General features: G+C 43.5%; 1 protein-coding gene across 12 annotated transcripts in view; it reads right to left on the minus strand.

Moving 5' to 3' along the window:
- The window catches only part of DCLK1 (doublecortin like kinase 1), a 383,845-nt gene that overhangs the window by 21,961 nt on the left and 334,790 nt on the right, over positions 1–27,094 (minus strand). For all 12 annotated transcript variants that reach the window (XM_084981510.1, XM_084981508.1, XM_084981509.1 and 9 more), the window contains 5 exons: positions 26,616–26,762; positions 13,902–14,035; positions 12,031–12,108; positions 11,558–11,654; positions 8,660–8,740 (listed from right to left, as the gene is read on the minus strand). In XM_084981510.1, coding sequence (XP_084837636.1) covers positions 8,660–8,740; positions 11,558–11,654; positions 12,031–12,108; positions 13,902–14,035; positions 26,616–26,762 — 537 coding nt within the window. The remainder of the gene's footprint in view (positions 1–8,659; positions 8,741–11,557; positions 11,655–12,030; positions 12,109–13,901; positions 14,036–26,615; positions 26,763–27,094) is intronic.

The raw sequence follows: 27,094 nt of genomic DNA on the forward strand, positions 1-27,094 counted from the left end.
TTGCTCAGTGGGTTAAGGATCTGGCGTTGCCATGAGCTGTGGTGTAGGTTGCAGACGCGGCTGGGATCCCGAGTTGCTGTGGCTCTGGCGTAGGCTGGTGGCTACAGCTCCGATTAGACCCCTAGCCTGGGAACCTCCATATGCCGCTGGTGTGGCCCTAGAAAATGCAAAAAGACAACAACAACAACAGACTCCTGAGTATGTGCCACCACTTACTCGTGTGTGATGAAAACAACTGACTGCACAATCCCTGAAAACAGACATTGTGTTGTGTTCACTACAGCACCCCAACGTCTTGCATGTACTTTGGCTTGATAAATATTTGTGGAATGAATGAATGAATGAATGGATAATAAAGTGTTTGTTACTCTCTGTTTATACGAAGATTCCTGGCAAGATTTCAGTGCCATTCAGCGTTTTCCTTCTCTCCTTCCCCTCCATCATTTTGTATGGAATGTCTTGGCTCTCCACCCAGGAAAATAAATTTGTCACTTCACAAGCATGGCACGTTTGCTCTTTTACACAACCTGGTCTCTCCACATGGGATTTACTTTTTTCAGCATTTGGCTATTCCTTTATTCAGCCAACTTTAATTGCATGTCTGCAGTGGGCCAGGCATCCCATTAAGTGATGGCGAAATAATGGTGACCCAAACTAGGCAGGGGCTTTATTCTTAGGGACCCTGTGGTCCCTCCTTTTCTTCAAAACGTGGGTCCCGATCACCTGTTTCAAAACGTTTTTCCCTTGTTTAGCGCAATCCATTGTAATGGTTCTTCTGTAAACTCTGAGAGCTTTTTCACTATACATTTGTACTACTTACATTCTTTTTGGTGTCAGGTGAGTGTGTGTGTGCGCGTATGTGTGTGTATATATATATGTATGTGATGCATCTGAACTCCTGCCCTTTTAGACTACATCTTCCACATCGTCTGTAATCTCAAGCATAAGCACTTGGCTCAGCGCCCTGTGCACAGTGAACGCTCAGTTTATGGTATTTTTGGGCAGATTTATTAATGCTTGGAAGAAGGAACAATTACTATGCTTATGAAGTCACACCTGAAACCAAATATAGAAGCAAGGAGCTTTCCAATGACGCAGAGTGTATTCAAATTTTTTTCAACTGTGTATTGAGGGAAGAAAAATAAAGTGAAGGTCGATGAGAGCCACAGCAGGACGATACTTGGAATGGAAACAGGGTCTCCCGGAGTACCTGCGTTGGGGGTGGCAGGGTGGGGAGAAGAAATGATCGCTGCCCGTCAGACCCTCGAGGGCTCACTGGAGACAAAGTCTGCAGACGTCATGTCAAACAGTACCACAGGCCAGCAAGATACGAACGAGCCGTCACCAGGCAGTGTAGCCTCATGGCTCAGCTAGAAACACCAGAGAGTTCTGAGGAGGGAGGACCTGTTTTCCGTCTGTGCAGACTTCACAGGGAACACAGGAGGCCACACGGCCCTGGACGGTGGGAGCAGAGTGACAGGTAGAGAGGAGGGAAGGTGACGTCGGCGCACAGATGTGTGTGAGGAGAAGCCGCAAGGCATGTTTGCCAGACACGAGTCAACCGTCCCATCTCTAGTTGAGATCCATTTACATGGGTGAGGGATGGCAGAGGAAGCTGAAGGCACAGGGGAGGACTGGCCACAGATGAGACCCAAGGAGATCCAGAGCTGGAAGCCTTAGTCTGACTTGGGAATAAAGCGATGCCCTGTATCAAGACAGGTGTATGTGCAGGAAGTGAGAAGGACCGCCCGCCCTTGCCACGAGTGAAGGAGTGAAAGATAAATTGGATGATAATCAGAGAGAATTAGGATTATACGCTCTAGACTTTTAAACACAAGGGTGAGTTCAATGGCATATGTAAAACACTTTTTTTTTTTTTTTAAATGGTGAATGAAACAACAGCCCTTGGAATCTAAGTTAGAATTTAGGGAGGATCTAAACACTTGGCAAGGGATGAAATGATGCACCTTTACTAAAAGTCTTGTAAGTATCCTATCTCTGGCATAAATTGGGATTCTGCCTGAAGAAAAGGGGGCAGTAGGATACAGCGGTGCCCACTGGGCCTCACTCCCCAAATTATACAGGTACTTTGAGTCATCTCTTACTAGAGTTCCAGGCTAGGCAAGGTGAGCAATTTGTGGGCTCTTGAGATTATAAAACAGTAAGGAGAAAAAGGCTGAAGAGGGGGACAAAGTTAACAGAGAAAGGCAGGAAGAGGAAGATGACAAGAGTCGACCTTTCCATGGCCCAGTGCTGACAACTGACATACATGCTCTCCTTCCTCCTTAGATGCTCTTCTACAACATGCATCGTCCCATTTTGAAGATGAGGAAACCGAGACTTTACAGGGGTTACATGATTTGCTCAAGGTCACAGGGCTAGAAGGTGGTGGAATCAGGCCTGAACCAGCCTGGACCTCTGTGATCCTCCTGCCACTGTCAAGGGCTTCAAGACATGGCACTGGCTACAAAAAGAGGTCCAGGATTGTTGAATGGAGGGACTCAACTGGTCATCTTTTCTATGATGAAAGCAGCACACTGGTGAGAGAGGAGGATTGAATTAGGGGCTGAAAACAACAGAGACTATTTGGACAGGCCTGAATTTGGACAGGGGTCAGTGAAAGGGAGCCAAGCACTTCAAGGGGCCCAAGGAGGGTGTAGTTAGAAATGAGAAACCTCTATGCCCAGGAGAGATTGGACATCCATTCATCTGGGTTGTGCCATCCTGACCTAGTGGGGCCAGGACTCTTGACCCCTCTGTGGAGCAAGCAGTGCTGGAAGGCCTGGCTGACACTGGGTGACAGGAAGGTGCCTAAGTCACAGCATGGGCCTGTCTTTGGGTGGGTGTGAACACGGAGAAAACAAATGGTAGGGATTCCACAGGCAGGGCCTCTGCTTAACTTCCTCGGGGAGATCCCTCCTTGCTGCACAGTTCCAACCCCTTCTCACTTTCCTACCCTGGCTGTCTATGCCAGAATCTCCCTCTACTTGGCTTTTTTTTCCTGCCAGTTTTCTAGCCAAGAGCTGGCTCTCTCTCACCACCTTCAGAGTGGACTTCGTTATCATTTCCCAGCTCTGTCTTGCTCCTAATCTCCTGTCAAGACTCCTAAGCAACTCTTTCATATGTTGAGACCTGGGGGTTCAGGCCTCCAGCTTTAAATTCTAGTGAAGGTTTCAGCTTCCCTTGGGTTATTAGTTCATGTTGAAGCAATGAAAGTAGTGAAACAATCCTTACAAGTTGTCAAAGATGCTTTTGACTTCATAAATCTTAAAACATTTCAGGATTTTTTTTTTTTCTCCAATGAAATAAGGTGTCTCAGCTACAGGGGGTAAAGCGCGCGCGCGCGCACACACACACGTGCACCCCCCCACATTCCAGCACTAAAAAGTCTGCAATCGCTACATCAATTTTGAAGGCTCTGAGCATAATTGGATTAAAAGACATAAGCAACCATCTTTTTGGGCCCTAATCTGTACCTGAGGCATATAGATTGATGATGGAGATTAAGCTCACTTACTGTCTTGCATCAATAAAATAAATAGGGCCATTAAAAACATACATTTTTATATATACATCTTCATCGCCATTATCCTGAATAGATTATGTGCCAAAAATGTGCTATGAATTTTCTAAACGTGACAAACCTGGCAATATGCTACAAATAGTTGTAGTATTATTACCATACGTTCTGGTATGTAGTCTCTGGGAGTAGTTTCTGAAGTTTGAGACACGGGGTGGTTGTGGTTTGAGGTTAGTGGGTTTTGATTTAGAAATTCCCATCCACTACTTGGCAGAGCATTGCAACTGACAAGAACAAAATTAGTTTGCAAAATGGAAAATGAACTCTCCCAGCTGTCTGTAGGAGACCTGGCCTCCTGGTCTCCATTTCTCTAGCGGATGCTGCTGGGGGGGTGGGGGTGGGGGAGCGTGGACATGAAGTCATTCAGTAGAGTGAATGCCTTTCTTTCCTTGGGGAAACCGTTCCAAGGGTCATGCTTTAGAAAATCCTCCTTCCTTCATGGCGTTTTGGTTTTGAATCATAGATCTGATTTTCGGTCTATTCACTGCCAGACTCTGTTATTAATATGTGTAAATTTACGAGAAGCATGGCGGTCCTGAGCAGTTCACTACTAGAATACCGTGGTTTCCTTTTCAACAGTCCCAAGTACTTCAGAGTACTCTTCAGTAGTCATTCCATTTCATATTCCAGGGTGTAGCCCCGCGACTCATTTTAACCGTCCCCAGCTGCATGACATGCCAGAATTTCTGACTCCCTCAGCTTGGCACTGTGCATCCTCTGTCTGTGATTCACACTGCATCCTCTATATCCATAATTTCTCACATTTGGGAAGAAAGTGGGAAGTAGATTAAGATCTACCTCGAGAAAGGAGAGGCTAAGATGCCCAAATGGAAAGTGGCATTTCATATCATTTACAGCTTACGAATATAAGTAAGTGGTTTTATTTGTTATTATAGTATCATTGCGGATTCTCTTAATTTCTAACAGATAACAAAATGAATGCTCATATATTTTTTATGAGTAGCACCGATTTTTATGAGAGCATGGAATAAAAAACATATTATCCAGGCTCTTGTTTTTTCTTCTTCCTCTTTTTATTTTTTTAATTCAATGAATTTTATTATATTTATAATTGTACAACCATCATCACAACCGAATTTCACAGTATTTCCATCCCAAATGTTTTTTTTGTTTGTTTTCTTTTTAAATATCTTGGTTTAGCAGTATCTTTTCAGAAGAGTACGTAGGTGAGAAAAAGGAGGTAAAATAAAATGTAAAGGCAAGAAAAGTGATAGGAAGTCTTGAATTGAAAAATAACTACACTTGACTTAGGTAAACTATTTTCTTCCGCTAGGACAGAGGTTCTCAAGCTTGGCTTCACATTATAATCCCCTGGGAACTTTAAAAATTCCCAACGCCAAGATGTCTGCCCAGAGCAGTGTCAGAATCTCTAGGGGCAAAACCAGGCACCGGACCTTGTGCCAGGGACTCCAGTGAGCTTCATGCTAGAGACTTCTTTGAGCCTGTCTCCTCATCAGGAAAATAATCGAATGCAAAACACAGATTTGCAGAATTACAGTACTGGGCCTTCATCTTATGGTTTGAGGAAAATAGCATGGGATAAAATAGGTCAAAACTTTGAAAATAAAAATTCAGTGTGAGTAATATATTTGAAATATAATGATGATACCTTAATCCTCATTAAAAATAAAAAAAGAAAATTTATGATCTTAATCACTAACTCACATTTTCTACCAACAAGATGTCATTTGGGGAGAAACTGACTCAGCCTTCTTAATCCCTGGGATGGTCAGGATCTATCATTGCCTATCCCATCCTCACATGCCATGTGCCTGCATCACATGGTTCCCCACTAGATGAACAGGAAGTTAAGTAAACTCAGCTAGAGCAATTCCAGTTGGTATTTTGCAGCCACATTAAAGGAACTAGCTGTGATACTGGGGAACGCAACAAAGTGAGAATCACATTATCTACATGGAGTTTGGCGCAAATAGGATCATAATTTCAGTGAAGGCTACCACCTTAATCAAGTTTCTCACATGTCAGCCCTGATTACAGTTTGCACTTCATCAGCACATAGCTACGGATGATGGAGTTGTCACCTTCCTCAGACTTGAATTCACCAAATATCCACCAGGTACCTACAGAGTATAAGCACTTAAAATTATCTGCTTAGGCCCTTTGGATATAAAGCCCTTTTTTGGGAGTTCCCATTGTGGCTCAGTGGTAACAAACCCAACTAGTATCCATGAGGACTCAGGTTCGATCCCTGGCCTCACTCAGTGGGTTAAGGATCTGGCATTGCCGTGAGCTGTGATATAGGTCACACACGTGGCTCAGATCCAGCATTGCTGTGGCTGTGGTGTAGGCTGGCAGCTGCAGCTCCAATTTGACTCCTAGCCTGGGAACTCCCATATGCCAAGGGTGCAGCCCTAGAAAGACAAAAAATAAAAATAAAATCTGTTCTCTATCCTCATAACCTGAGAAGTTTATTCTATTATCTCCGTTTCACAGATGGAAAAGCAAGTTCAAGGGTGTGAAATGACTGTCCCAAGGTTACCCAAGCAAAGTGAGCCAGTGCTCCATCCAGGAATCTACATCCCTCTCCCAGACACCTGGCTGCCCAGGGATGCTGCCTGTCCATCTGGCTGCTTGGAACCGTCCACTTAGGCCTTGTGCTTGGCTCTTCCAATAACAGAGCAGAGGTCGCAGACATCCAGGAGCACCGTGGGATCTGCACCCGGAGTGCACAGAAAAATAAGTGAAGCCTGGAGGAAGCACCTGGAGTAAGGTTAAAACAAGGGACTCTGGCTGACTAGATTTTCGGATTCTGCTGCCCTCATGCTCCGCTCTCAGTTTCCTAAGCGACTGCTTTTCCAGTTCCAAGTGTGCCAGGTAAAAAGGGCATCACATAAGCAACAGAGAAAACCAGGACAAATGGGAGCGCAGGAGGAACATTCCAGTGACTTCCTTAGGGCTCATACAATTATTATTACTCGCCCCCCCCCACCCCCGCCCGCCAGGTAGTATTCTCTGCGGTGATCAGATATAATTTGATCACCAAGTACAAAACGTCTTGTCAAAATGGGCTTCCTTTTAAATTCCTAATTTATGTGTTTTGATTGCTTGGTTGTTCAGTTATTGCACTCAAGAGACCACAGCAGCTACTAAATGCTGGCTGTGAAAACATAAAATTTTTCATTTGTTATTTTGAGACAAAATAATCAGTTTTCTTAGTTACTATATAATTTCAAAAGCTAAGCTATCAACTTATATGTTAAGTTTTTAAATTTTTTTTTTTTTTTGCTAAAATCAGTATCTTTTTTCCCCCCTTAGAATCTAAGGTCTATTAGAATTATATTAAAGGGTACTTTAAATTTTAAAACCTCCTAGGTAATACCTTAAATGTTATCCCTACTTTTTTTGGAGGGAATCTGAGAGGGAAAACTACAACGACAGCAGAAGAACGAGGTCCAAAGGGAGCTGAGGAACCTAACAGTCAGCAAAGTGGGGCCATGCGTTAAAATGTCTACACAGCAAGTTGAGAAGGAATAAAGTATACACACCCTAGGAAAACGAACACCTAGTTTTTCAAAGAGAACAGGCAGAAGTCTTCTTAATTTTGTTTCTCTACCCAAATGAGTTGGGATATATTGATAGAGAGTCACCTGGTTTGGAATCTGGGTAAGGGGTTATGCTGTTTCCAATAGCATCCCCGCCCCCTCACGTGTATAGACAAAATTTTCTCACAAAGTTGTCTTCTAGCAGACAACCATACCCTGCCTGAGCTGGCTCTGCGGGAGTCTCTTCAAAGCCTCCTCCAGGGTGAAGCTTGGCGTCTCCTCCTCCAGGAAGCCTTCCATGACATCCTCCTCACAGAGGCCAGCTGGGACAGCCCTCCTCCCACTGCTGCGTGACTGTCAACTGTATCAGACAGAATGCCTGGAGGGTGGTCTTTTGATGAAAATGCATTTTAAAATCTAAAATGGCTGTCTGGAATCTGTGACTCTTTCCTCTGTGGCTCTTTGTGAGCCTTCCCAGGCCATGTTTCGAGTTCAGATTTTCCAGTGCCATTCGGTGTGGTCACACTCTCAGTGTTTCCAGCACTAACATAAAACTCGGGCTTTTAATTAGCATGTAGATCAGTCAGAAGCAACTGCTCCTCCCTGAGAGGCAGCTTGCTCGTGCCTCTTCCACCCTGCACATCTAAGGGAGAGGCACCACGGCCTTGGTAAGCTACTTTGGGAAGACTGCGCCCTTGGATGAGCAGCCATCACGATAACGATAGATGTGAGTACATATATGCACTGCTGCAGTATTCACAGTGCCTCCACGTTTAGCAGACAGGGCAGATGCAGTGTGGTGCACGGGTTCCAAGCAGCAGCTGAGCTATCCATTAGTATATGTGAGGTGCTTAAAGTGGTCCCAGGCAGACACTCTAAGCACTCTGTTAGTATTTATTACTATTATTATCCCAAACAAATCTTACCCATCAGTTTATATAGAGAGATATAGGGTCAAAAGATAATGACTCTGCTCTGGAGAAATCTTTCACAGCTAAACAATTACCATTAGACCCTTGTACTCAAACAGCAGCAGCAGCATCTGGGAGCTTTTAGAAACTCAGAGCGTCACGTCTCCTACATTACAATCTGCATCTTACCAAGACCCCCAGGTGACCTGCGAGCACTTGAAAAGCATTGCCCTGGAGAACTCCAAGGCTGATGCGGAGACCCCGGGGTCACTTGTGTTTTGGGCAGAAAGGATGCAAAGGTGGCACTGACTCAAAATCTGCTCTGTTTCACTGATAAATTCAGCCCTAATCTGGGCCACAGAATATAGGTTGCGGGTTGGGGGGTGGCGGCCAAGGGCTCCCCGGCAGAAGGCATTCCCATCTGAATCAAATGAAATGCTTTGCGCAAGGAACCGTGAGAACACATGTCAGCACAGATACATCAGAGGCCCTCGTGGAACAAGGCTGAGATCCCGTAACTGTTCTGGCATGTTTGAGGGGGGAGAACAGACACAAACACAACGTTTGAGAAAGGAGGCAACATCATTCAGAAGGCTGCAGTCTTACAAAGGAAGCTTAGGAGTGAATACAGGGAAGTCACTTACGTTAACCCAGGGATGTTCAAGGACTTGCACGGCTGAAAATCGCTGATCAACATCCACCAACAGCATCATGGTAATGAGCTCCTGCGAGGGAAAACATCCATAGCCATTTGTGTCTAACATTGAAGGTAAAAATCTGGGCGTTTTCAAATGCATAGGTTCTCTTTTCGTTTGGAGGAGCATTTGCAAAAGCTCTAAACCTTAAATATATCAACTCAACTTACCTAACACCTAACACCTTTGAAAGGAAAGATGACTATTCGGAATTATGAATATATAGCTTGTAGTCGAGAGAAAAAAAAACAAAGTGAAATTAATATTAAAGTCAATTTCATAGAAATATTTTTAGTAGAAAGGGTGTAAAGTACACAAGTTAAAGAATTAATATTTCGTTCTTTGTCTAGCATTTTGCACTTGAAGGACAGATTTTTAAATTACTTTAGTAGAGAAATCAAATTTTAAAAACACTTAACTAAATTTTCACTTTGGCAGCTGAAAGGAAAAATGGATTTTTTTCTCCTAACTGCAAAATGGCCTATTTAGGTTTGAAAGAAAGGAATGAGGAAAAACCTACAGAATTGCCAGCAGTGATTGGGTAAAATAGAACCTATTCTTTAGTACCAAAGACTTCAAAGGAAATCTGTTTAAAATGCTTCAACAATTTCCGAATCAATAAAAATAAAATAGAACCATTAATAAATGATATGATGGTTCTGAAATTAATGAAACTTCCCCATGAGCTCAAATTTATTTGCACCAAGAAAGCAGAGCTTGAGGTTTAATGATTTAAGTTTGTCATACATCTGTCAGCTTTGCATTAACAGTTCCCAGGTAACAAAATGGTTAGATATCTGTTCCCTAGTCGCCTCCATGCACAGGCTCCAAGGACCGCTCCCTGATGGGGATGAGTTATTTCAATGATGTAGATTCTACCTTCACTTGCTAACCTGGGCTGGGACTCAATTACACTGACTACTATGTGCGATGCCCTTTGTAGGGTGCCATGGGGGGGTGGGGGTGGTCCCATCAGTCAGGGACTTCGAGGCCTTGTTACGGAGTCACAGTGCTGAGACTTGGACAGGTTCCTGCAGAGCCTGCTCCCAGGTGAAAACACCTCCACCTCCACCCGTAGCAGCTCATCCCATCTTTCACCTCTGTGGCTTTCCTTTGATGCTTTTCTCAATTCCCCACACTCTCCAGAGGCAGATTCCTGGATAGTTGAAAAATAGGAGAGATAGGGGCCCAAACTGCATAATTTTCAATGGAAAGTGGCCATGCCTAAGGAGTCAGACTTTTTTTTTTTTTTTGTCCTTTTGCTATTTCTTGGGCTGCTCCCGCAGCATATGGAGGTTCCCAGGCTAGGGGTCTAATCGGAGCTGTAGCCACCGGCCTACGCCAGAGCCACAGCAACGCAGGATCTGAGCCGCATCTGCAACCTACACCACAGCTCACGGCAACGCCGGATCATTAACCCACTGAGCAAGGGCAGGGACCGAACCCGCAACCTCATGGTTCCTAGTCGGATTCGTTAACCACTGCGCCACGACGGGAACTCCCAGGAGACAGATTTTAAATGGAATTCATACTCAGGACACAGCAAATGTAAAGGCATATAGTTGAATAATCAAAAGATAATCGGAGTTCCCGTCGTGGCGCAGTGGTTAACGAATCCGACTAGGAACCATGAGGTTGCGGGTTCGGTCCCTGCCCTTGCTCAGTGGGTTAACGATCCGGCGTTGCCCTGAGCTGTGGTGTAGGTTGCAGATGCGGCTCGGATCCTGCGTTGCTGTGGCTCTGGCGTAGGCCGGTGGCTACAGCTCCGATTCGACCCCTAGCCTGGGAACCTCCATATGCCACGGGAGCGACCCAAAGAAATAGCAATAAGACAAAAAAAAAAAAAAAAAAAAAAGATAATCAGTTCTCAACATCAGTTTTGCAAAAAATTAAGTCAGTGCTTGAAACTTAAGGGATCAATTTAAAGGTGTTATGGTTTTTTGTTTGTTTTTTTGTTTTTTGCTTTTTTTTTTTTTAAATCTCAGGGCCTACTAATGTCACCATGTAAGATTTTTTTTTACAGCTTTCTTAGAGGTTTATGTTTTAGTTGAATAGGACAAAAATCATATGCTTTGCTCCCCTCTGCCTCTAAATCCTGGCTGTCTTTCAAGGTCCAAGTCGCATCATAGCTCCCTCATAATCTTTCTTGATCATTTTAACCCATGTTGAGCTTCCTCTAGTTTAACTGATTGTTTAATTCACTTATTTATTCATTCATTCACTATCTGTTGAGCATCACTTAAGTACCAGTCACTGTTGAGGCACTTACGATACTGCAATGAATAGACAGAAATCCTTGTCTTGGTGGAATTTACATTCTAGTGAGGAGCGTTAGAAACTAAGCTACATAAAAATACCCACCTCTCTAGAGAGGTAGACAGATACAGATGGGTAGTGAGATGATATACCAGGTGGAAGTGTGTAAATGTTACAGAGAAAAATAAAGCAAAGGATGGTCAGCCGGGTAGGGGTTAAGAGCTGCAATTGGAAACACAGTGCTCTGAGAAAGCTTCACTGAGAAGACAACATTAAGTCAAGAACAGAAAGAGGTGAAGCAAAAAGGTATACAGAAATTGGAGGTGGGTTGAGCCTGGTGTGAGCAGGGCACAACAGGAGACTACACCTGTGGAGCCAGAGGGACAACAGGAAGGCATGGGGGGTGGGGCAGAGACACTTGACAAGTTGGCGTGGCTATTAACAGATCACTTGATGACTGTGACCTCTTGGGAAAGCTGGTAGTTATGCAGACAAATCATATTTATCTCTGCTTCTTTGCATGCAATGATTCACAATCAGTAATTCCAATTCAGAGATACAATCTATAAGAGGAAGGTACTGGAAACCCACCTTTGCAGAATCAGAAACATTATCCCAATATGGAGAAGGGAAGTCCACTTGCCCCATCAGAATCTGATCAAAAAGCACCTCCTGGTCATCACCGCTCCTGTTTAGACCAAGGACAGTAACAAGAATAAAGAGCATGAAAATCCGACTCAGGGTATGTCTTTTCATTCTTATGCACTGGAGCCTTTCCTTTCCCCGTAAATGTGTAAAATGTGAGTTTTTAAGCAACTCAGAATGTCCGCCTGGAACTGTTTTGGCAAATTAAGAAAGAATGAGTTTTTCAATTATATGAGGAAGATTTATGGAAGGCACGTAAATTAGCACACACAGCATGGAAAAAATAACAGGCACTGCAAGTCAAGTTCTTAGGATGTTTTTTCCCTGCTGCAGGCTCCTTTGTTCAAGGAGACTGAATGGATCATTCAAAGAATGGAGAAATGCTTTGTTGCTGCTGAATAAAAGACTGCTGCCCATACCCACGGAACGGAGGGAAACCACACAGCAGGATGTAAGTGATGACACCAGCTGCCCAGATGTCCACCTTGAGGCCGTATCTGAAAAAGTAAGGGAGGTCAACATTGGCAAACTTAGGCCAGGACAAGTTATGGGGCATCGTAACACAGATGACCCTTCTAATCATAATCCACAAACCAAACCAAATTCTAAAAACCCACAGTAAACACTAAACTATAACCCACTGGCTAAACAGAATTCAGGAAAACAGTTTTCAAAAAGCTATCTGAGACACATTAAAAATTAAAATAATTCAACAGGAGACTACACCTGTGGAGCCAGAGGGACAACAGGAAGGCATGGGGGGTGGGGCAGAGACACTTGATAAGTTGGCGTGAGATCAACTTATCCAGAGATCGCTAAGTGAAGGGTTTCAGCAAAAATGTTTGTTATAGTCATATCGATTTCAGTATAGAGATGAACCCTTGAGACTACTTAACTCCCTAATTTGAGAAAATAATAATTACATATAAGACTTTTTTCAGCTTACAGAGCACTAATATACATTATCTTATTTTGTGTTCCCAACAACTCTGTAACTTGTACAGGCTACGCATCATTGCCTGTTTTACATAAGAGAAATCCAAGATTCAGAGGGATACATAGTTTTGCTCAAGATTACACCATCAGTCAGTGCGAGCTGAGCTCCAGCCAAGTCTTCAAGAGCCCAACCAAACCCTCTTTCTATCCCACAGCACTCCTTCCCCCAGCAGGTCATCCGAGCCCCTACGGGGGGGAAAACGGAGCCCTGGCTGAGGCAGCGCCCTCGGAGGAAGGCCAGGCTACGGAAATGTGATGGATAAAAAAGCCCTCAGTACCTCACATCTCGCTTTGGGGATTTCTCTTCTCATCTGTCTCTATCTCTGCCCTTCTGGTCTATGCTACAAGCAGAAAAACTCTCTCCAACTGTCAGGTGGAAGATACGACCTGGACTGTGTAGGTGTGGGTTGGTGCCTCAAGTGGGAAGAAAGAGTGGGGCTGTCTCTCGTTGCTGGCACACCCTTGCCCAATCTTTCTGTTCAAGGACGGTGCCTCAGAACCCTGCCTATGACCCTTGGCAAGAAACGGGGCTCTTTACTTGGCTCTTCACCAAAGATCCTTTTACTCACCTAGACCCCAGTTCAAATGCTGACTCAGCTACCATCTAGGCAGCGGCTTATAGGATAAGTCATCAGAGTCTGGGTTTATTTAGATGCAAAAGGGGAATCATCTCATCTACTGGAAGAGGAATAAGGCCGTAAAGGACCTCAGGGGCCTGGCACACGGCAGCAGGTCCTTAGTAAGCAAGAGGCAACCCCACCATCCCCCCACTTCTAGAGATTTGCGTTCCACTGACACCGCTGCACCCAGAAGCCAGGCAGTTCCTGTGGCCCTCTGATGCCAGAGGGCGTCTGCACTCCTCGGATAATCAGTGGACTGCCAGGAGGACCGAGTGGGACCGGAGCTGGAGAATACGGTCAGCTGAGAGGAGGAACCACAGGAGGCTGTAATCACTGCATGCAGCAATGTCTGTTTCTTTTATTTCCGAAAGCTAGATAATTGCCATCACTGTATGTTTCTCTGTTCAATCCCATTTTTTTACCCTGGGGCTAATAACTGCTCTTCTATCTTTAATCAAAGCCACAAGGAAACCCCTAAACAAGATTGTAGTAATTGGTACCTTGATTGGGAAAACAGAGAAAACAGCTCCCACTTTAAAGTTTACAAAAAAAAAAGTGAAATCAGATAGCTGATCTGTCCAGTTGGGACCGGGCACTCGTATTTCTCCTATCCTAGAAGCAGACTAATTATTTTGCAAGCACAGCACTGCAGTAAACACACAAGAAGCATTTACCCAGTCTCTGCAATGATTTCTGGAGCCACGTATGTCGGGGTGCCACAGACGGTGTACAGGGGGCCGTCTACGATGGTGGCCAGCCCAAAGTCGCCCAGTTTCAGCGATTTGCTGCCATCTTGGTGTTCATACACCTAAAGGAAATGTGAAAAGTGCAATTGCCTTAATGCCAAGAGCTCAAAAGTTCTTTTCGGAAGAAACAAGGGACACTGTAGTTTACATTTAGTATCTGTTGACCCGAAACAGACTGCCAGATATTTCTACAGCCAAGATGTGTTTATTCAGACTCAGCAGAGAACTTCAGTTCAGAGTCTGAACCTCGCCAAGTCCCCACAGGGCAAGGTGAGGAGATGGAAAGGAAGTTGGGGGGGCTTAGTAAACAAAGAGTCCGGGGCTTTTCATTGGCCGAGCCCATGCCAGGAAAGGGGATTCATTTTCTCCTGTTGGGCTCTGCTGTGACCACAGGATGTGAGAGCTCCCCCTTCTGGTCTCCTACTTAATTGACGTTTCTGTTTAATATTTTACATTATTTATTATAAAATAAAAAATCAGGCAAATATGCAAGGATATGCATATAAAAACATCTTTATATCACTGCAGAACTGAAACATGGTGAACAACCAGCAAATGGAAATACGTTAAAGAAATTATGGTGTGTTCATACAGTGGGATCTTGGTGATACGGGTTTACATATATTAAAATGAATTATGTCTGGGAAGTAAGGATAGATTTCAGACTGGTTTGCATAAAGTGTCTATTAAAGTCTATTAAAGAAAAAAATATGTACAAAGAAAAATATCTGGAAGAATACCTTATGTGGTATCTGTCTCTGGGTGGTCAGATTACAGATTTTTTTTTTTTCTTTTGCTTATCTGTATTTGATGTTTGCTACAATTAAAATTGATTTACAGAGTGCAATGAAACAAAGTTTCTAGTGCTAAATCTCCAACTTATGAAAATAAGTACCTCTTCATTTTAATATATAAGCTTTAAAAATGGTTTTTTAGTAAACTGAACAAAAAAAATCTACACATTAAAATACTTCATTTTCAGTGCCCCACGTTTCCAATAAGATCTATTTACATTTCTTTATTAATAATTGAAAGGGATATTAACATTTCATTTCACCTGTGGCAATCTGGAAAGATTTACCAGGTGCAGAGTCAGCGTTCTGTCCAGGTTTCCTTATTAAGGCTGTAAAAGTCTCCAGTCTTTCACCCAACAAATCAAGAAAAAGATGCATGTGACCACAGGCAAGTATTTACACACTTTAATTCTAGCTCACGATCAAACCAAATGGGTCTGCTCTAAAAAGTATCCCAAACAACACCTATCATTCAAATAAAAGATCAAAGGGCGTTCAGAATTCTATGATTCCTATTGGAACCCATAAGATATGGGAGAGAGCCACAGGAAAAGGCTACTATTCCCAGCAAAGGCAGTCGCCAAGAGATGCCTCCAGGAAATGGCAAAGTGTTCCATGTACATCAAAATAATCCACCAGCCAGCAGAAGCCTCACACCCTCCTGTTGGTGCTCTGTGATCGTCTGTACTTTTGCTACAGCAGCTTGAACCTCGTGCACAGCAAGGCACAGCTCCACACATCAGGAGCGCCGCTACCGTTCACACACCACGTCGGCCTTCCTGTGGAAAAAGTAGATGAACTTCTCATTTCACTGCAGCATCTAGTGCAGATGTTTGGCCAGCTAGGCTGCGATATCAGCAACGATCATTCGGATCCAACTGTTTTGGCGGAAAAAAGGCAGTCAGATCCTCCTCTCTGGAGAGACTGTCCTTTCTGGGCAGAAAATAGTCATTTACATCTTCTCCATACTCAGAGCATGAAGTCCGCTCCCAAAGGACCCAACTGTGATCAACCCTGGGCTGCCCTCAAGCACATAACCAGAGGCTTGTGGGGCCACCTGCACCTAGGTTGTTAGGGCAAGGACAGCCACATGACCCGCACACATGCAGCTTTGCCCAGTTGTCCTCTGAAATGCACACTGTCCTGCCGACTCTCATGAGGCAGCCGTCCAACCCTGGTCTGCGTAAACAGGTTTGAGTTACGGACTTTGAGGTCTCAGAGCTGCAAAACACACTCTCATCCCCAGCCTAAATGCTCTCAGGCAAAAGAAATCCCTAAATTGTAGTCTTAGCATGTCAGCCATCCAGAGCGTCCAAATGACAAGCAAATGTTTTTCATGAAAAGAAATCTGAGCTGGGGACACCTAGATCATCTAGTTTATTTCCCAGACAGAGCGGAATTGTTTACTTCCCTGATTCCATTCTGTTACCAATAACCTTTTTAAAATGCAAAATAACCTCTTGCTTTGATGTTTTGTTAGGTACAAACATTCACGATGCATGTTTCCTGAGGTTGTGCAGATTTCAGAATACACAACTCCACTTGTACAGAGACTTTGTGGCTTTTCCCCCCCGAGCATACTACCACAATCACCTAACTCTATTCAAAAGTTGGACAAAAGCAGATGTTGGCAGATGCAGTCATAAATCACATTTTAGTTCTGAATATGACCATGTAATTCTCCTCCATGTTCCAAAGGTTTTATTTTTAAGCATCTACATTTTAATAGGAATTCCATCTTACATATAGCCATATGCCAATTGCATTTAATATAGCTGAGCAATAAAGTTCAAAGTTTCAATAACTAAGAAACAAAAGCACTTAAAAAACTTACCTAAAATAAAGAAAATGAAGATGATTTAATGGTAATAATACTCTAAAAATAAGCCAGCATCACATAAATGAAATAGATAGAATCCATCATTTTAATGTTCTTTTCATCTCTCTTTAATCACTTCTACGTGTCCCTTTCTTTTTGCTTTGAAAACCATATAGTAGAATTTTCATGAACATATAAAGTGGTTAAGTGATGCTCATGAGAGATAATAAGAGCTAAGAGACAGAGGCCTAATTCACGTAATTAAAAACATTTCTAGACCCAAGTACATTTGAAATGCTTCAGCAAAATGTTTTTGCTGGTGAATAAATGGCCAGGCCTCTCGTTTGGAATTCTGCTCAACTTACCATCAGGCAGGGCAGGAAACAAGGTTGCTTTGGGTTTTTCTCTGTCAACACTTGGGGAGAAGGACACAAAAGAATATACTGTAGTGTTTCCTCTCCTCCCCTGGGAGGCGCCTTTCCTAAGTGCTACAGTAAACTCACCTCCTAGCTGAGCTCCCCAGAGCGGCTGCTGCAGCCTGCACTGGGCTCACCCTTCTCTCTCACCAAGCCGCTCACAGAGGGGCAGGAGGCCATTTAAAAATGTAATTAAAACTGTTAAACATCACAGATTGCTAAGTACATCTATTTCAAATATGTGTGTGCACATACATACACATACACACACACACACACGAGCATTCTCTCTCCTGCGTGCACACACACACACCCCCTCGCTAAGCCATCTCCACAAAGTATTTTCCCAAAGGGTAGCCATAAGTTCACTTTGAACTAAGTTTGTAATTAAAAGTTAGGAATTGGAACAGCTTCTAACACGTTCAGGTTGAAAACGCCACATCCTTGGCTTATCCCACTCTCTGAACTGACTCCTCACCCTGACCCTCTTGTAGAAAGAAGCGTAAGCAGACAGCAAGCACAAGCCTGGACAGCCTGGTCCAGCAAGTGAAGCTCTGGTGTGAGGAGAACTAACTTTTGCTGTAACTGTATTTTAAAGCCTCCATAAAACACGACCCACACGTGAGGTGGGAGTGCATTAATTGTCAATCAAAGAGTACTCACAACAGAAGATGTAATTTAATGTTCATCCCAGGCCCCTTAAATACTATAGATGTTCCCCCACATTTTAAACACCGAGGGGCTATTAAAGAGACGGGGATTAGTGCAAATTACCCAGTATGTAGTGCTTTCACTGTTTTAACTAAGCAATAAAACTGCGTAATTGTACAACACTAATTGAATGCAGCTACACATAATTGTGGGCTGCCATATGTATCCTATTACCATAAAGACTGTCAGTATTTTGTAAGTGACTCTTGTGATCATTGCAGATGGCTACAGTCAGAAAAGTTGTTCTCTAGGGTTTATTATATGGCTATAAAGACATCCTCTGAATTGACAGACTAAACGTGTTAAATGGCAACTATTATGAAAAAGGTTCCAATTAAAAGCCGAAGGCATGTCCTACCAGGAATAGATACAGTGAAAGGTCAGGTATGTAGGGTTTTATCGTAGTGGTATTTCACATATGAATTTTCTCTTTTCAAGAAGAGTTTTAGTTTTGGCTCTTTGTCATTTATTTTGGGGTTTCACAGTAGCTGTAACTTGCTGAACAGTAGATGTTTGGGCATTTGCCTGATTTCCCTTGGATTAGAGTCTGAGGGCATTTGAGAAAGTTATTTAAAAAAATATAAAAGACTTAATATAGAGTCATAAAATGCAGCCGGTGGCCATAAAATAATATGAAAATTCACAGATAATCTGAACCTAGTCAGATGGTTTCTGAGATTCCCATAATAGAGAACTAAAAGCTGACCAATATAACAGATGTGCTGGAACAAACATAATGCTCAGTGATAATATTAATTTAAGGACAACTCCACTGAAATGCCGGCTAATGAATCATTACTAACCACTGAAATATTTTTCACAGAGGAGCTCAACAGGTACTAAAAATTATTTCACCAAATAGAATTTAACAAAACTGGCATGAAATTGACGAAGCCATGAAAAAAAATAAGCCAATTTACCTTTTAACAAAGATGGTATCCTTTAAAATATATATATAAAGTTTATGGCCTTAATGATGCTTTCTTAAAAAGTAGCTTAAATTTAAATTTCTAATCTTCCAAGAAGTAAACTGTAACAACATTCACTCATGGAATTATTTTGGAAAATGTACTTTATGGTCCACATGCTTTAGAATTAAACCTCCTGAAAAACAATGAACTCTTAAAAGAACAAAACTCATTTTATAACCACCTTTAAAATCTTTATGAAACAAAAAAATTAAACGAAATAATAAAAGTTGTACAGAAGTCAAAAGAAGGGTAACAACTTTAGAAGAAAAAAATAAAATAGCTTTTCCTAGTATTACCCTCGAGATGTCTGGGAAGGTGGAGTAAATGGAAACTCCAAGAAACCTAATTCTCATTCTTCCTTTAAAACAGTCATGAAAATGTCTAGAAGGGAGTTCCATGCAGCTGCAGTGACACACACAAAACAGGCACATTCCAGATTCTGCTGCAGTTGTACATCCCAGGATCTTGCTAAAACTCTGGGAACTCGATGTCATTGCAGTTTTTAAAAACTGTGTCACATGCAGTTGTGGCTCAGCAGTAATGGACCCCACTAGTATCCATGAGGATGCTGGTTCGATCCCTGGCCTCCCTCAGTGGGTTACGTATCTGTGTTGCTGTGGCGTAGGCCAGCAGCTGTAGCTCTGATTCGACCCCTAGCCTGGGAACTTCCAGATGCCATGGGGGTGGCCCTAAAAAACAAAACAAAAAACTGTCATTTTTGTCACACAAGTGATATTCAATGTGTCATGGTAGGAAAATTAGAAAAGACAGATAATCATAGAGAAAAAGGAATTAAAGTCATCTGTAATCTTGCCACCTAGAAATAACCACTGTTAACATCTGGGGTATGAACTTCTAGAGCTTTCTTTCTCTGTCTGTTTTGTTTTTTCGTTTTTTCTTCCCTTTTCCACTGAACAGCATATCCTGAAGGTTTGTTTGACTCAGTAAGCATATGTGTACATCACGATTTTCAGCGGCTGCACCGTAGTAACAATCCCCCAAACCACGACCCCTGCCACTTACTGAGCATGTGCCAGACCTCGTGTTGAGGACTTCATGATCAATGCCCCATTTGATCTTCACAACAACTCTATTCAGTAATAGTACTGGTATTTTGCAGAGGAAAAAAACTGAGGCTGTGAGATGTTAAGTAACTTGCTGATGTTACACAGCTAGTGGCAGAGCCAGAACTTAAGCTCAGGCACGTCCAAGTCCATGATTCTAACCAGAATATAGGCCTAGATCCCCATGATGCTGACATTGAAAATACTATCGAGTGGAGTTCCCATCGTGGCTCAGTGGTTAACGAATCCGACAAGGAACCATGAGGTTGCGGGTTCGATCCCTGCCCTTGCTCAGTGGGTTAAGGATCCAGTGTTGCCGTGAGCTGTGGTGTAGGTCGCAGACGCGGCTCGGATCCGGAGTTGCTGTGGCTGTGGCTTAGGTCGGCGGCTACAGCGCCGATTCGACCCCTGGCCTGGGAACCTCCATATGCCACGGGAGCAGCCCAAGAAAATGTCAAAAAGACAAAAAAAAAAAAACTATTGATCTGATGTGAGATAGACATACACACACACACACACACGTACTAAAAATCACTGAGATGGACATCCCTACGTATGTATACAAATCTGATTTTTTTTTTTTTTTTGTCTTTTTGAGGACATATGCAGGTTCCTGGGCTAAGGGTTGAATCAGAGCTGTAGGTGCCAGTGCCACCACAGTCACAGCAACATGGGATCTGAGCCACGTCTGCGACCTACACCACAGCTCACAGCATCGCCAGATCCTTAACCCACAGAGCGAGGCCAGGGATCAAACCTGTGTCTTCATGGATACTAGCCGGGTTCATTAACCGCTGAACCATGACGGCAGCTCCCACAAATCTCATTTTTTTAAAGTTACAGATCAGAAAGTAGCATTACTTGGTCACAGGTCACACATTATTGAAGGCTTTAGTTTATATATTACCAATTGACCTTTCAGATGGGTTCCATCAAGTTACTCTTGCACTAGTTCACAGGAGATGATAGGTATCTCCATCAATTTGCCAACATGGTAGATTATTATTAATCTTTGCTCGTCCCGTAAGTCCATGTCATTTTAAAATGAAGTGAATGATGTTACCCAAGTCCTAAAGGATGAGGGAATGAGCAGCGGTGCAGACAAGGCCCCGCGACACTTCTGCTCCCCGTCGTCTTCTCCTGATGGAATCACAGATTCTTGGAGCGGTAACCGGGGTAAATGCTTAGTACAGTATCTGGAATATTATTGTACTAAATAAGGTTTGGGGAAAATGTTCTTTTTCTTCTGTTTTCTCTCAACTTTTATTCAAATTCAGAGGTAAGTATTATTCTCTAATCACCTATGAAAAGTGACCATTCGGTTTCACTTGGACGTTTTCAGTGACTATAAGCGGCCTGTAATAACAGCCAGTGACTTGTCAAACAGGTGTCACTGTTGGAAAGTTTCTCTATGTCAGTCTCAAATCTCACATTCATGTCTTTTTAGTTTGAGTTCAGTGCTCTCAAACACAGCACTCAAATGTCCCCCCATCTTCCCTCAGGCAGCCTTCCTGTAGTTGATGAGAGCTGCCCTGCTCCCCTTTCTCCACCCCTTCTCTGGGCTGAACCCAGGCCCCTGATGTGACGTGTTCGAGTCCCTCCCCTTGGGTTCATGTGGTGTGAGCAGGGCAGGGGACTCTGGATGGCGACGCTCCTTCAGTGAAAGGCGTCCAAAGGCGTGTCAGTATCTTTAGCAGCCACGTCCCACCGAGACTCGCGATGTACTTATTCATGGTCAACTCACAGCCTTCACACCAGGCCAAGTTTTCCCATTACTGTTTTTCTGCAACAATCACTAAAACAGCTACACCAAAAGCACTTAGTCTGTAGGGATTTTTATGTTGATCTCTTGTTAAATTTCATTTTACTCATCTGGGACCTCGACGGAGCCAGAGACATCTGGATCTCAGTTCTGTCATTTGACATATATATATACTACAGCCTCATTTTGGCTCACTGGCAATTAACGCTGACTAGGGTGCAGCTAGTGACAGACGCCGGTGAGATCCAGGGCACCCCTCCTAAAGGTGATCCCCAAGCCGCTCATCAGCATGCTGATGGCTCAGGATTATCGTTTGTGGACTGATTTTACAAATCCACTCCCCTGTGTTTTTGTTTATGACCTCTAGCGCACTGTGTCCTGTCCACCGGCCTTGTTAGCTATCTTATCACAAAACGGGTCTATTTGGGGATCAAGAGTCATGAGATTAAGGCAGAAGGAAACCCATTATCTGGTGAGCTCAGTGCTGGCTGGAGATGGAAACTAAGACGAGCTGGAGCAGAACCTATGGCCAACATTTGGGGAAAAAGAGTTAACTTACTACTAGTTTCCACCCATTTTGTGAAAATGAGGGTCGTTAGCTGCACGTGCTGTTTTGATGGTCTTCTAGGAACAGGCACGAACACCTTGACAGAAGGTTTTTAGAAGAGAATTTCTGACCAAGAGAAGCAGATGCCCTGGGAAACTGCTTTCTCCTGGATAGTACGGAGGCATTTGGAAGGAAGAAGGGTTTTGTACATAAATGTTCATATTTCAAGAAAATTACTGTATTTCTGGATTCTAATAAAAACTAGTGATGTAAGTTATAGTTTTTCCAGGAAAGGCTAATTTTCCTAAGAGGCATCCTCGTATACATTTTAAGACTCCCAGGTTCCTGCCAGAAACACAGGCTGCTACTGATGATTTTTGCTGCCAAGGGTACAAGCATGCCATCTAGTGGTGAGTCCTGTAAACTGAAAGTAATTGTTCTTAGACTATTTCTGGGTTTGTTTGTTTTTTTTTAGAGAAAGGTCCCTTTTAATCATAAACTATTATGGCTCACATACACACACACACTAGTTTCATGCATAAGTGAAGCTGGGGAAGCACTGCACTTCTCCCTGCATTCAGAGAGGTTTAGTCTGTGGCCAACTGCAGTCCTCAATGTAGTAGCTGGATTGACTGAGCAATGACTAGGGTTTCTTATGTTGGGTCTGTCCTCTAGTCTATGATGCAATATCGTCATTCACTCTTTTTCTCAACTAATCCACCCTTTCATCCACCTGCCGCTCCACTCGACCACTAAGCACCGGGCCTGACCACTAAAGCAAAAAGAATCGCAAAAAAATCATTGGCATGAGTAACATATCAAAACAAACAAACAAACAAACAAAAAAAAAACCTTAGTAACAATGCAATAGTAAAATTACAAGAGCCATTTCTATTAGGGTGGTTCCCAGTTTTCACCTAAAATGTGGCTGGAAACATCACTGTAAATCATATTTTCTCATTAAAATGCTTTATCTGACCAAATATTTCAACCTGAATAAATCATTCACATGATCAGTGTCAATCCTTCAGGCCAGGCTACAGTATTTTTATATTGCTCTCTAAGCATTAAAAATTTTTAAATCTAAAAGTCCTGCACATATCATATAAAATGAAATCTATAGCTGAAATCTCCCCATTTATAAATAATTCTTTTTTTTTTTTTTTTTGGTCTTTTTGCCATTTCTTTGGGCCGCTCCCACGGCATATGGAGGTTCCCAGGCTAGGGGTCAAATCGGAGCTGCAGCCACTGGCCTACAGCCAGAGCCACAGCAACGCGGGATCCGAGCCGTGTCTGCAGCCTACACCACAGCTCACGGCAACGCCGGATCGTTAACCCACTGAGCAAGGGCAGGGACCGAACCCACAACCTCATGGTTCCTAGTCGGATTTGTTAACCACTGAGCCACAATGGGAACTCCTATAAATAATTCTTTGCTAATTATAACAGACATTAAAACACTTAGCAAAAATTTATCAGCAATCTAACAATTGAGAATTTTGTTGAAGTTTCTTCATAAAACAGTTATGCAAAGTGTCCAGTGAGGCCTTTTCATTAAGTTTCCCTGTACTTCAAAAATAGATTTAAAGTTTATAAATTTATCATAGCATTTTTCAAAAACAGTCTCTAGCTCTACATTTTGCCACGAGATGGCAAATACATGTCTGGGTAAACAGTAACTTCTTTTTTTTTTTTTTTTTTTTTTTTTTACTTTTTAGGGCTGCACCTCTGGGATATGGAAGGTCCCAAGCTAGGTGTCAAACCTGAGCTACAGGTGCAGGCCTGTGCCACAGCCATAGCAACGAGGGATCCGAGCCGCACCTGTGACCTACACCACAGCTCACAGCAGCACCAGCTCCTTAACTCACTGAGTGAGGCCAGGGATCAAACCCACATCCTCATGGTTCCTAGTCGGGTTTGTTACCTCTGAGCCACAACGGCAACGCCTAACAGTAATCTTTTAAAAGCAAAGTCAAAAAAGATGAAAGATGATTGTTACATTATGTAATTTCATTTTAAACAGTTTTATTTTAGGGATGATTTACTTTTTGTTACAAATAAAAGGGGAATTAAAACCTAAGAGAGCCAGTAGTCACGTGTTATCTCTTTATCTTCATAAAGTCCCCTTAAGGGAGGCTCAAAGGAGTTAAGTGTCTTGTTCAAGGTCAGAAGACAAGCCAGTGGAAGAGCGAAGCCTCTGGTTTTGAACTTCTGTCCATCTGTCTGCAAATCCTGAGTGTGCGATTTTGTGTCTCTCTTATTTCCACATAAAGGTCAACAGCATGTGAAATTAACGGCCGTCTCGAGCACTCTTAGCGATGTCACCCTCGTGCCATTAAAATTGTTCCATTCTTCTGCCTATTTTATCCTAACATAGATTTATCCCTGCAAAACTCACCAACCCTTACCACTCTCCTGTAGGGGGACGTTACTATACTGGAGAAGCAAATTACTTCAGTTTTTCATATGTATTTTTTAAACCTCTATTGTGAATGACTGCAGTGGGGGGGGGTGTACACATGTATTTTTTCACATTTTTGAAATTAAAAAAGGAAGGGAAAAAAGGAAAGAACTTTCTTTTTTTCCTTTTGGGGTAATTTAAAGTAAGATACATGCAAATGAGCACAGTACTTAAAAAGTACCCTGTAAATTGTAATTTTAGGAAAAAAGCACATTGCTGTGTAATCATTTATGACATTGATCGAAACTGCTCTGGTGAGACGCAGGCAAACAACGGTACACAAACCTGAGCTAGCTGCAAAAGCAGAAAGGGAAATGAAACTTTAATTTTCAGTCACTGCATTTTCAGAGCTTAGAGAAGTTTTTAAACAAAGGCTCGGTTGTAAGTCCGTTCCCGTGAGACAATCCCACATAAGTCAAGACGCAGGAAGAATGAGTGCAGATGAGGGGAAATTGCTGCCGTTTATGGAGGCAACTACGCAGAAGAGAATGTTTAGGCTGCTGCAGAGACGGGGAATTTGAGGGTCAATTAAGTCAGAACGCCATCATCTGACCTCCGCTGCCTTCATTAGCCGGTAGGTACAAGGTTACTAACCTAATTGCAATGAAGTAATTGCTTGTGTATTTATTTCTTGAATGCCTTTTTTTCCTACTGCAGTGTCACTCCATTAAGGCTTCTGTCTCTGTTTACTGGCACACAGCAAGCCCACACTAAACCTCTCTGCCTAATTCCCAGCTTTATGTAGTCCAGGGCAGACTGGCTGTGACTGGGGCAGAGCGAGGCTGTGACCTTGGCTCTTCCGCTTAAGAGCTATGATGGCCTTGAGTGGGTCGTCCCATGTCTAAGCACCCCATTTCCTCGCCTGTGAAATGGGGCAGCAGTACGACTTACCCCACGTTGCTGCTGTGAGGACGAAATGAGATAACCACGAAGTCTTTAGCGCAGGGTGCGCACAGGGGTGGTTCTGCATAAGGGCAGATCTTAGCGACCTTTATTGGTGGTGGGAGTTGGGTGGTTTATCTGCTTTTAAATGTGAGCCTCCATTCAGGTGACACAGGGAGCTGGTTGCAATGCAGATCTGCGCCCTGTCACCCGATTCTGATTTGGTGGGGCTACAGGGAGGTGCGGAAATTTACATTTTTAACAGGCATCTGGGAATAATTCCAGCGCAGGCAGTCTGTGGACCACCCTTGGAGAAATACTGCTTTAGAACGAGAATCCTCACTTCCCAGACTTCTGAAGAGATGGACAAACTAATAACCATATAATACATGACTCTTGGGGTTGGATAATGAAAGTAAGAGAACAACGACCATCTTGCAGGGGAGACGTTGAATATATTTCATTAAAATTGCAGCCTGAACAGCCAGCAAAATTTATGCTACTCCCATATTCACTAGTAACAGCTCCCTAATCCCCAGTCTCTGTCTCCCTAATTCTTTCCTATCCTGTCCCCCTAACAATGGGACTAGGACAGCACCCTCATCTGCCTGCAAGCAGAACTCTCAGTGTTTCCCCAGAGACAGAGTTCATGAAAAGTAAACTCTAAAGGGAGGTAAGAATGTCTCTGATTTTGAAAATCAGGCTCCATCCTGATTATTTTTATGCCGAGGGGCTGGTGTCTTGAAAACTCACCGTGATTTATTACCTTGGCTTTTAGATTGGATGACGGGGATATCACATGGGAGACGAAGGCAAATTTGAAAAAGGGCTTCCTCTTAGACTTTTCTCCCAAGTAAAAGCTCTCGAGCACAAAGTGCTGTCTCTAAATAAGACAAGTGTCCGTGTTCCTCTGGACCGTGTTGGCCTGGCCCACTGCACACAGCGCACCCGAGGTTTCCAGAGCTCGCGCCTTGCACCCTGGCTTGGATTTTTCTTTTTTTTTTCTTCCTAATAAGTCAAGGGCTCCTAATGATACATTAATCCTGATAGATCAACTTAAAAGACTCGTTTCTAGCGAGTTACTGAAGACCAGCTGGAAACGAACTTTTAAGGTAGTTTTTAAAAAAAAAAGAAAAAAGGAACAAATGAGCAATGTTCACGTTCACTCGTGCGTGTGTGGAGCTCAGGACGCCCTGACGGTGGGCGCCCTCTTACCAGCAGGTTCTCCGGCTTGATGTCCCGGTGGACGATGTTGAGGCTGTGCAGGTATTTGATGGCGCTGGCCAGGTTGTACAGCATCCCGCTGGCGTCTCGCTCGGTGTACTTGTTAGTGGAAGTGATGGCATCGAAGAGGTCGCCTCCCTGCGAGGGAACAGCAGGAGGAGCAGCGCGTGAACAGATGCTCCAATGGGGCTGCCTGGAGAGGCGCCCGACAGGCCAGCAGGGGAGTGAGGGACGCGGGCGGGAGCTCTGGTTCCGGGGCCTCCCTCTCAAAGGCCTGGGGCCTCGCACGATTTCTCTCCCCACTTCGAGGGCCACTGACATCTCCTCCAGGGCTCCGGAGGCGGAGCAGAGGACGGGCTGCTGTGGAGCTCCCAGCCGGGGAGGGGGGCCCAGGTGTCCAGGGCAGAGGCCTTGTGACACCCACTATCCTGGGGGCATGTGTGACATGCCTCAGACCAACTGGCAGCAGA

Source organism: Sus scrofa, chromosome 11, assembly GCF_054392235.1.
Source record: "Sus scrofa isolate SSC_HxYL_T2T_F1_AM1 chromosome 11, Sscrofa_HxYL_maternal_Yorkshire_Landrace_v2.0, whole genome shotgun sequence".
Classification (NCBI taxonomy): domain Eukaryota; kingdom Metazoa; phylum Chordata; class Mammalia; order Artiodactyla; family Suidae; genus Sus; species Sus scrofa.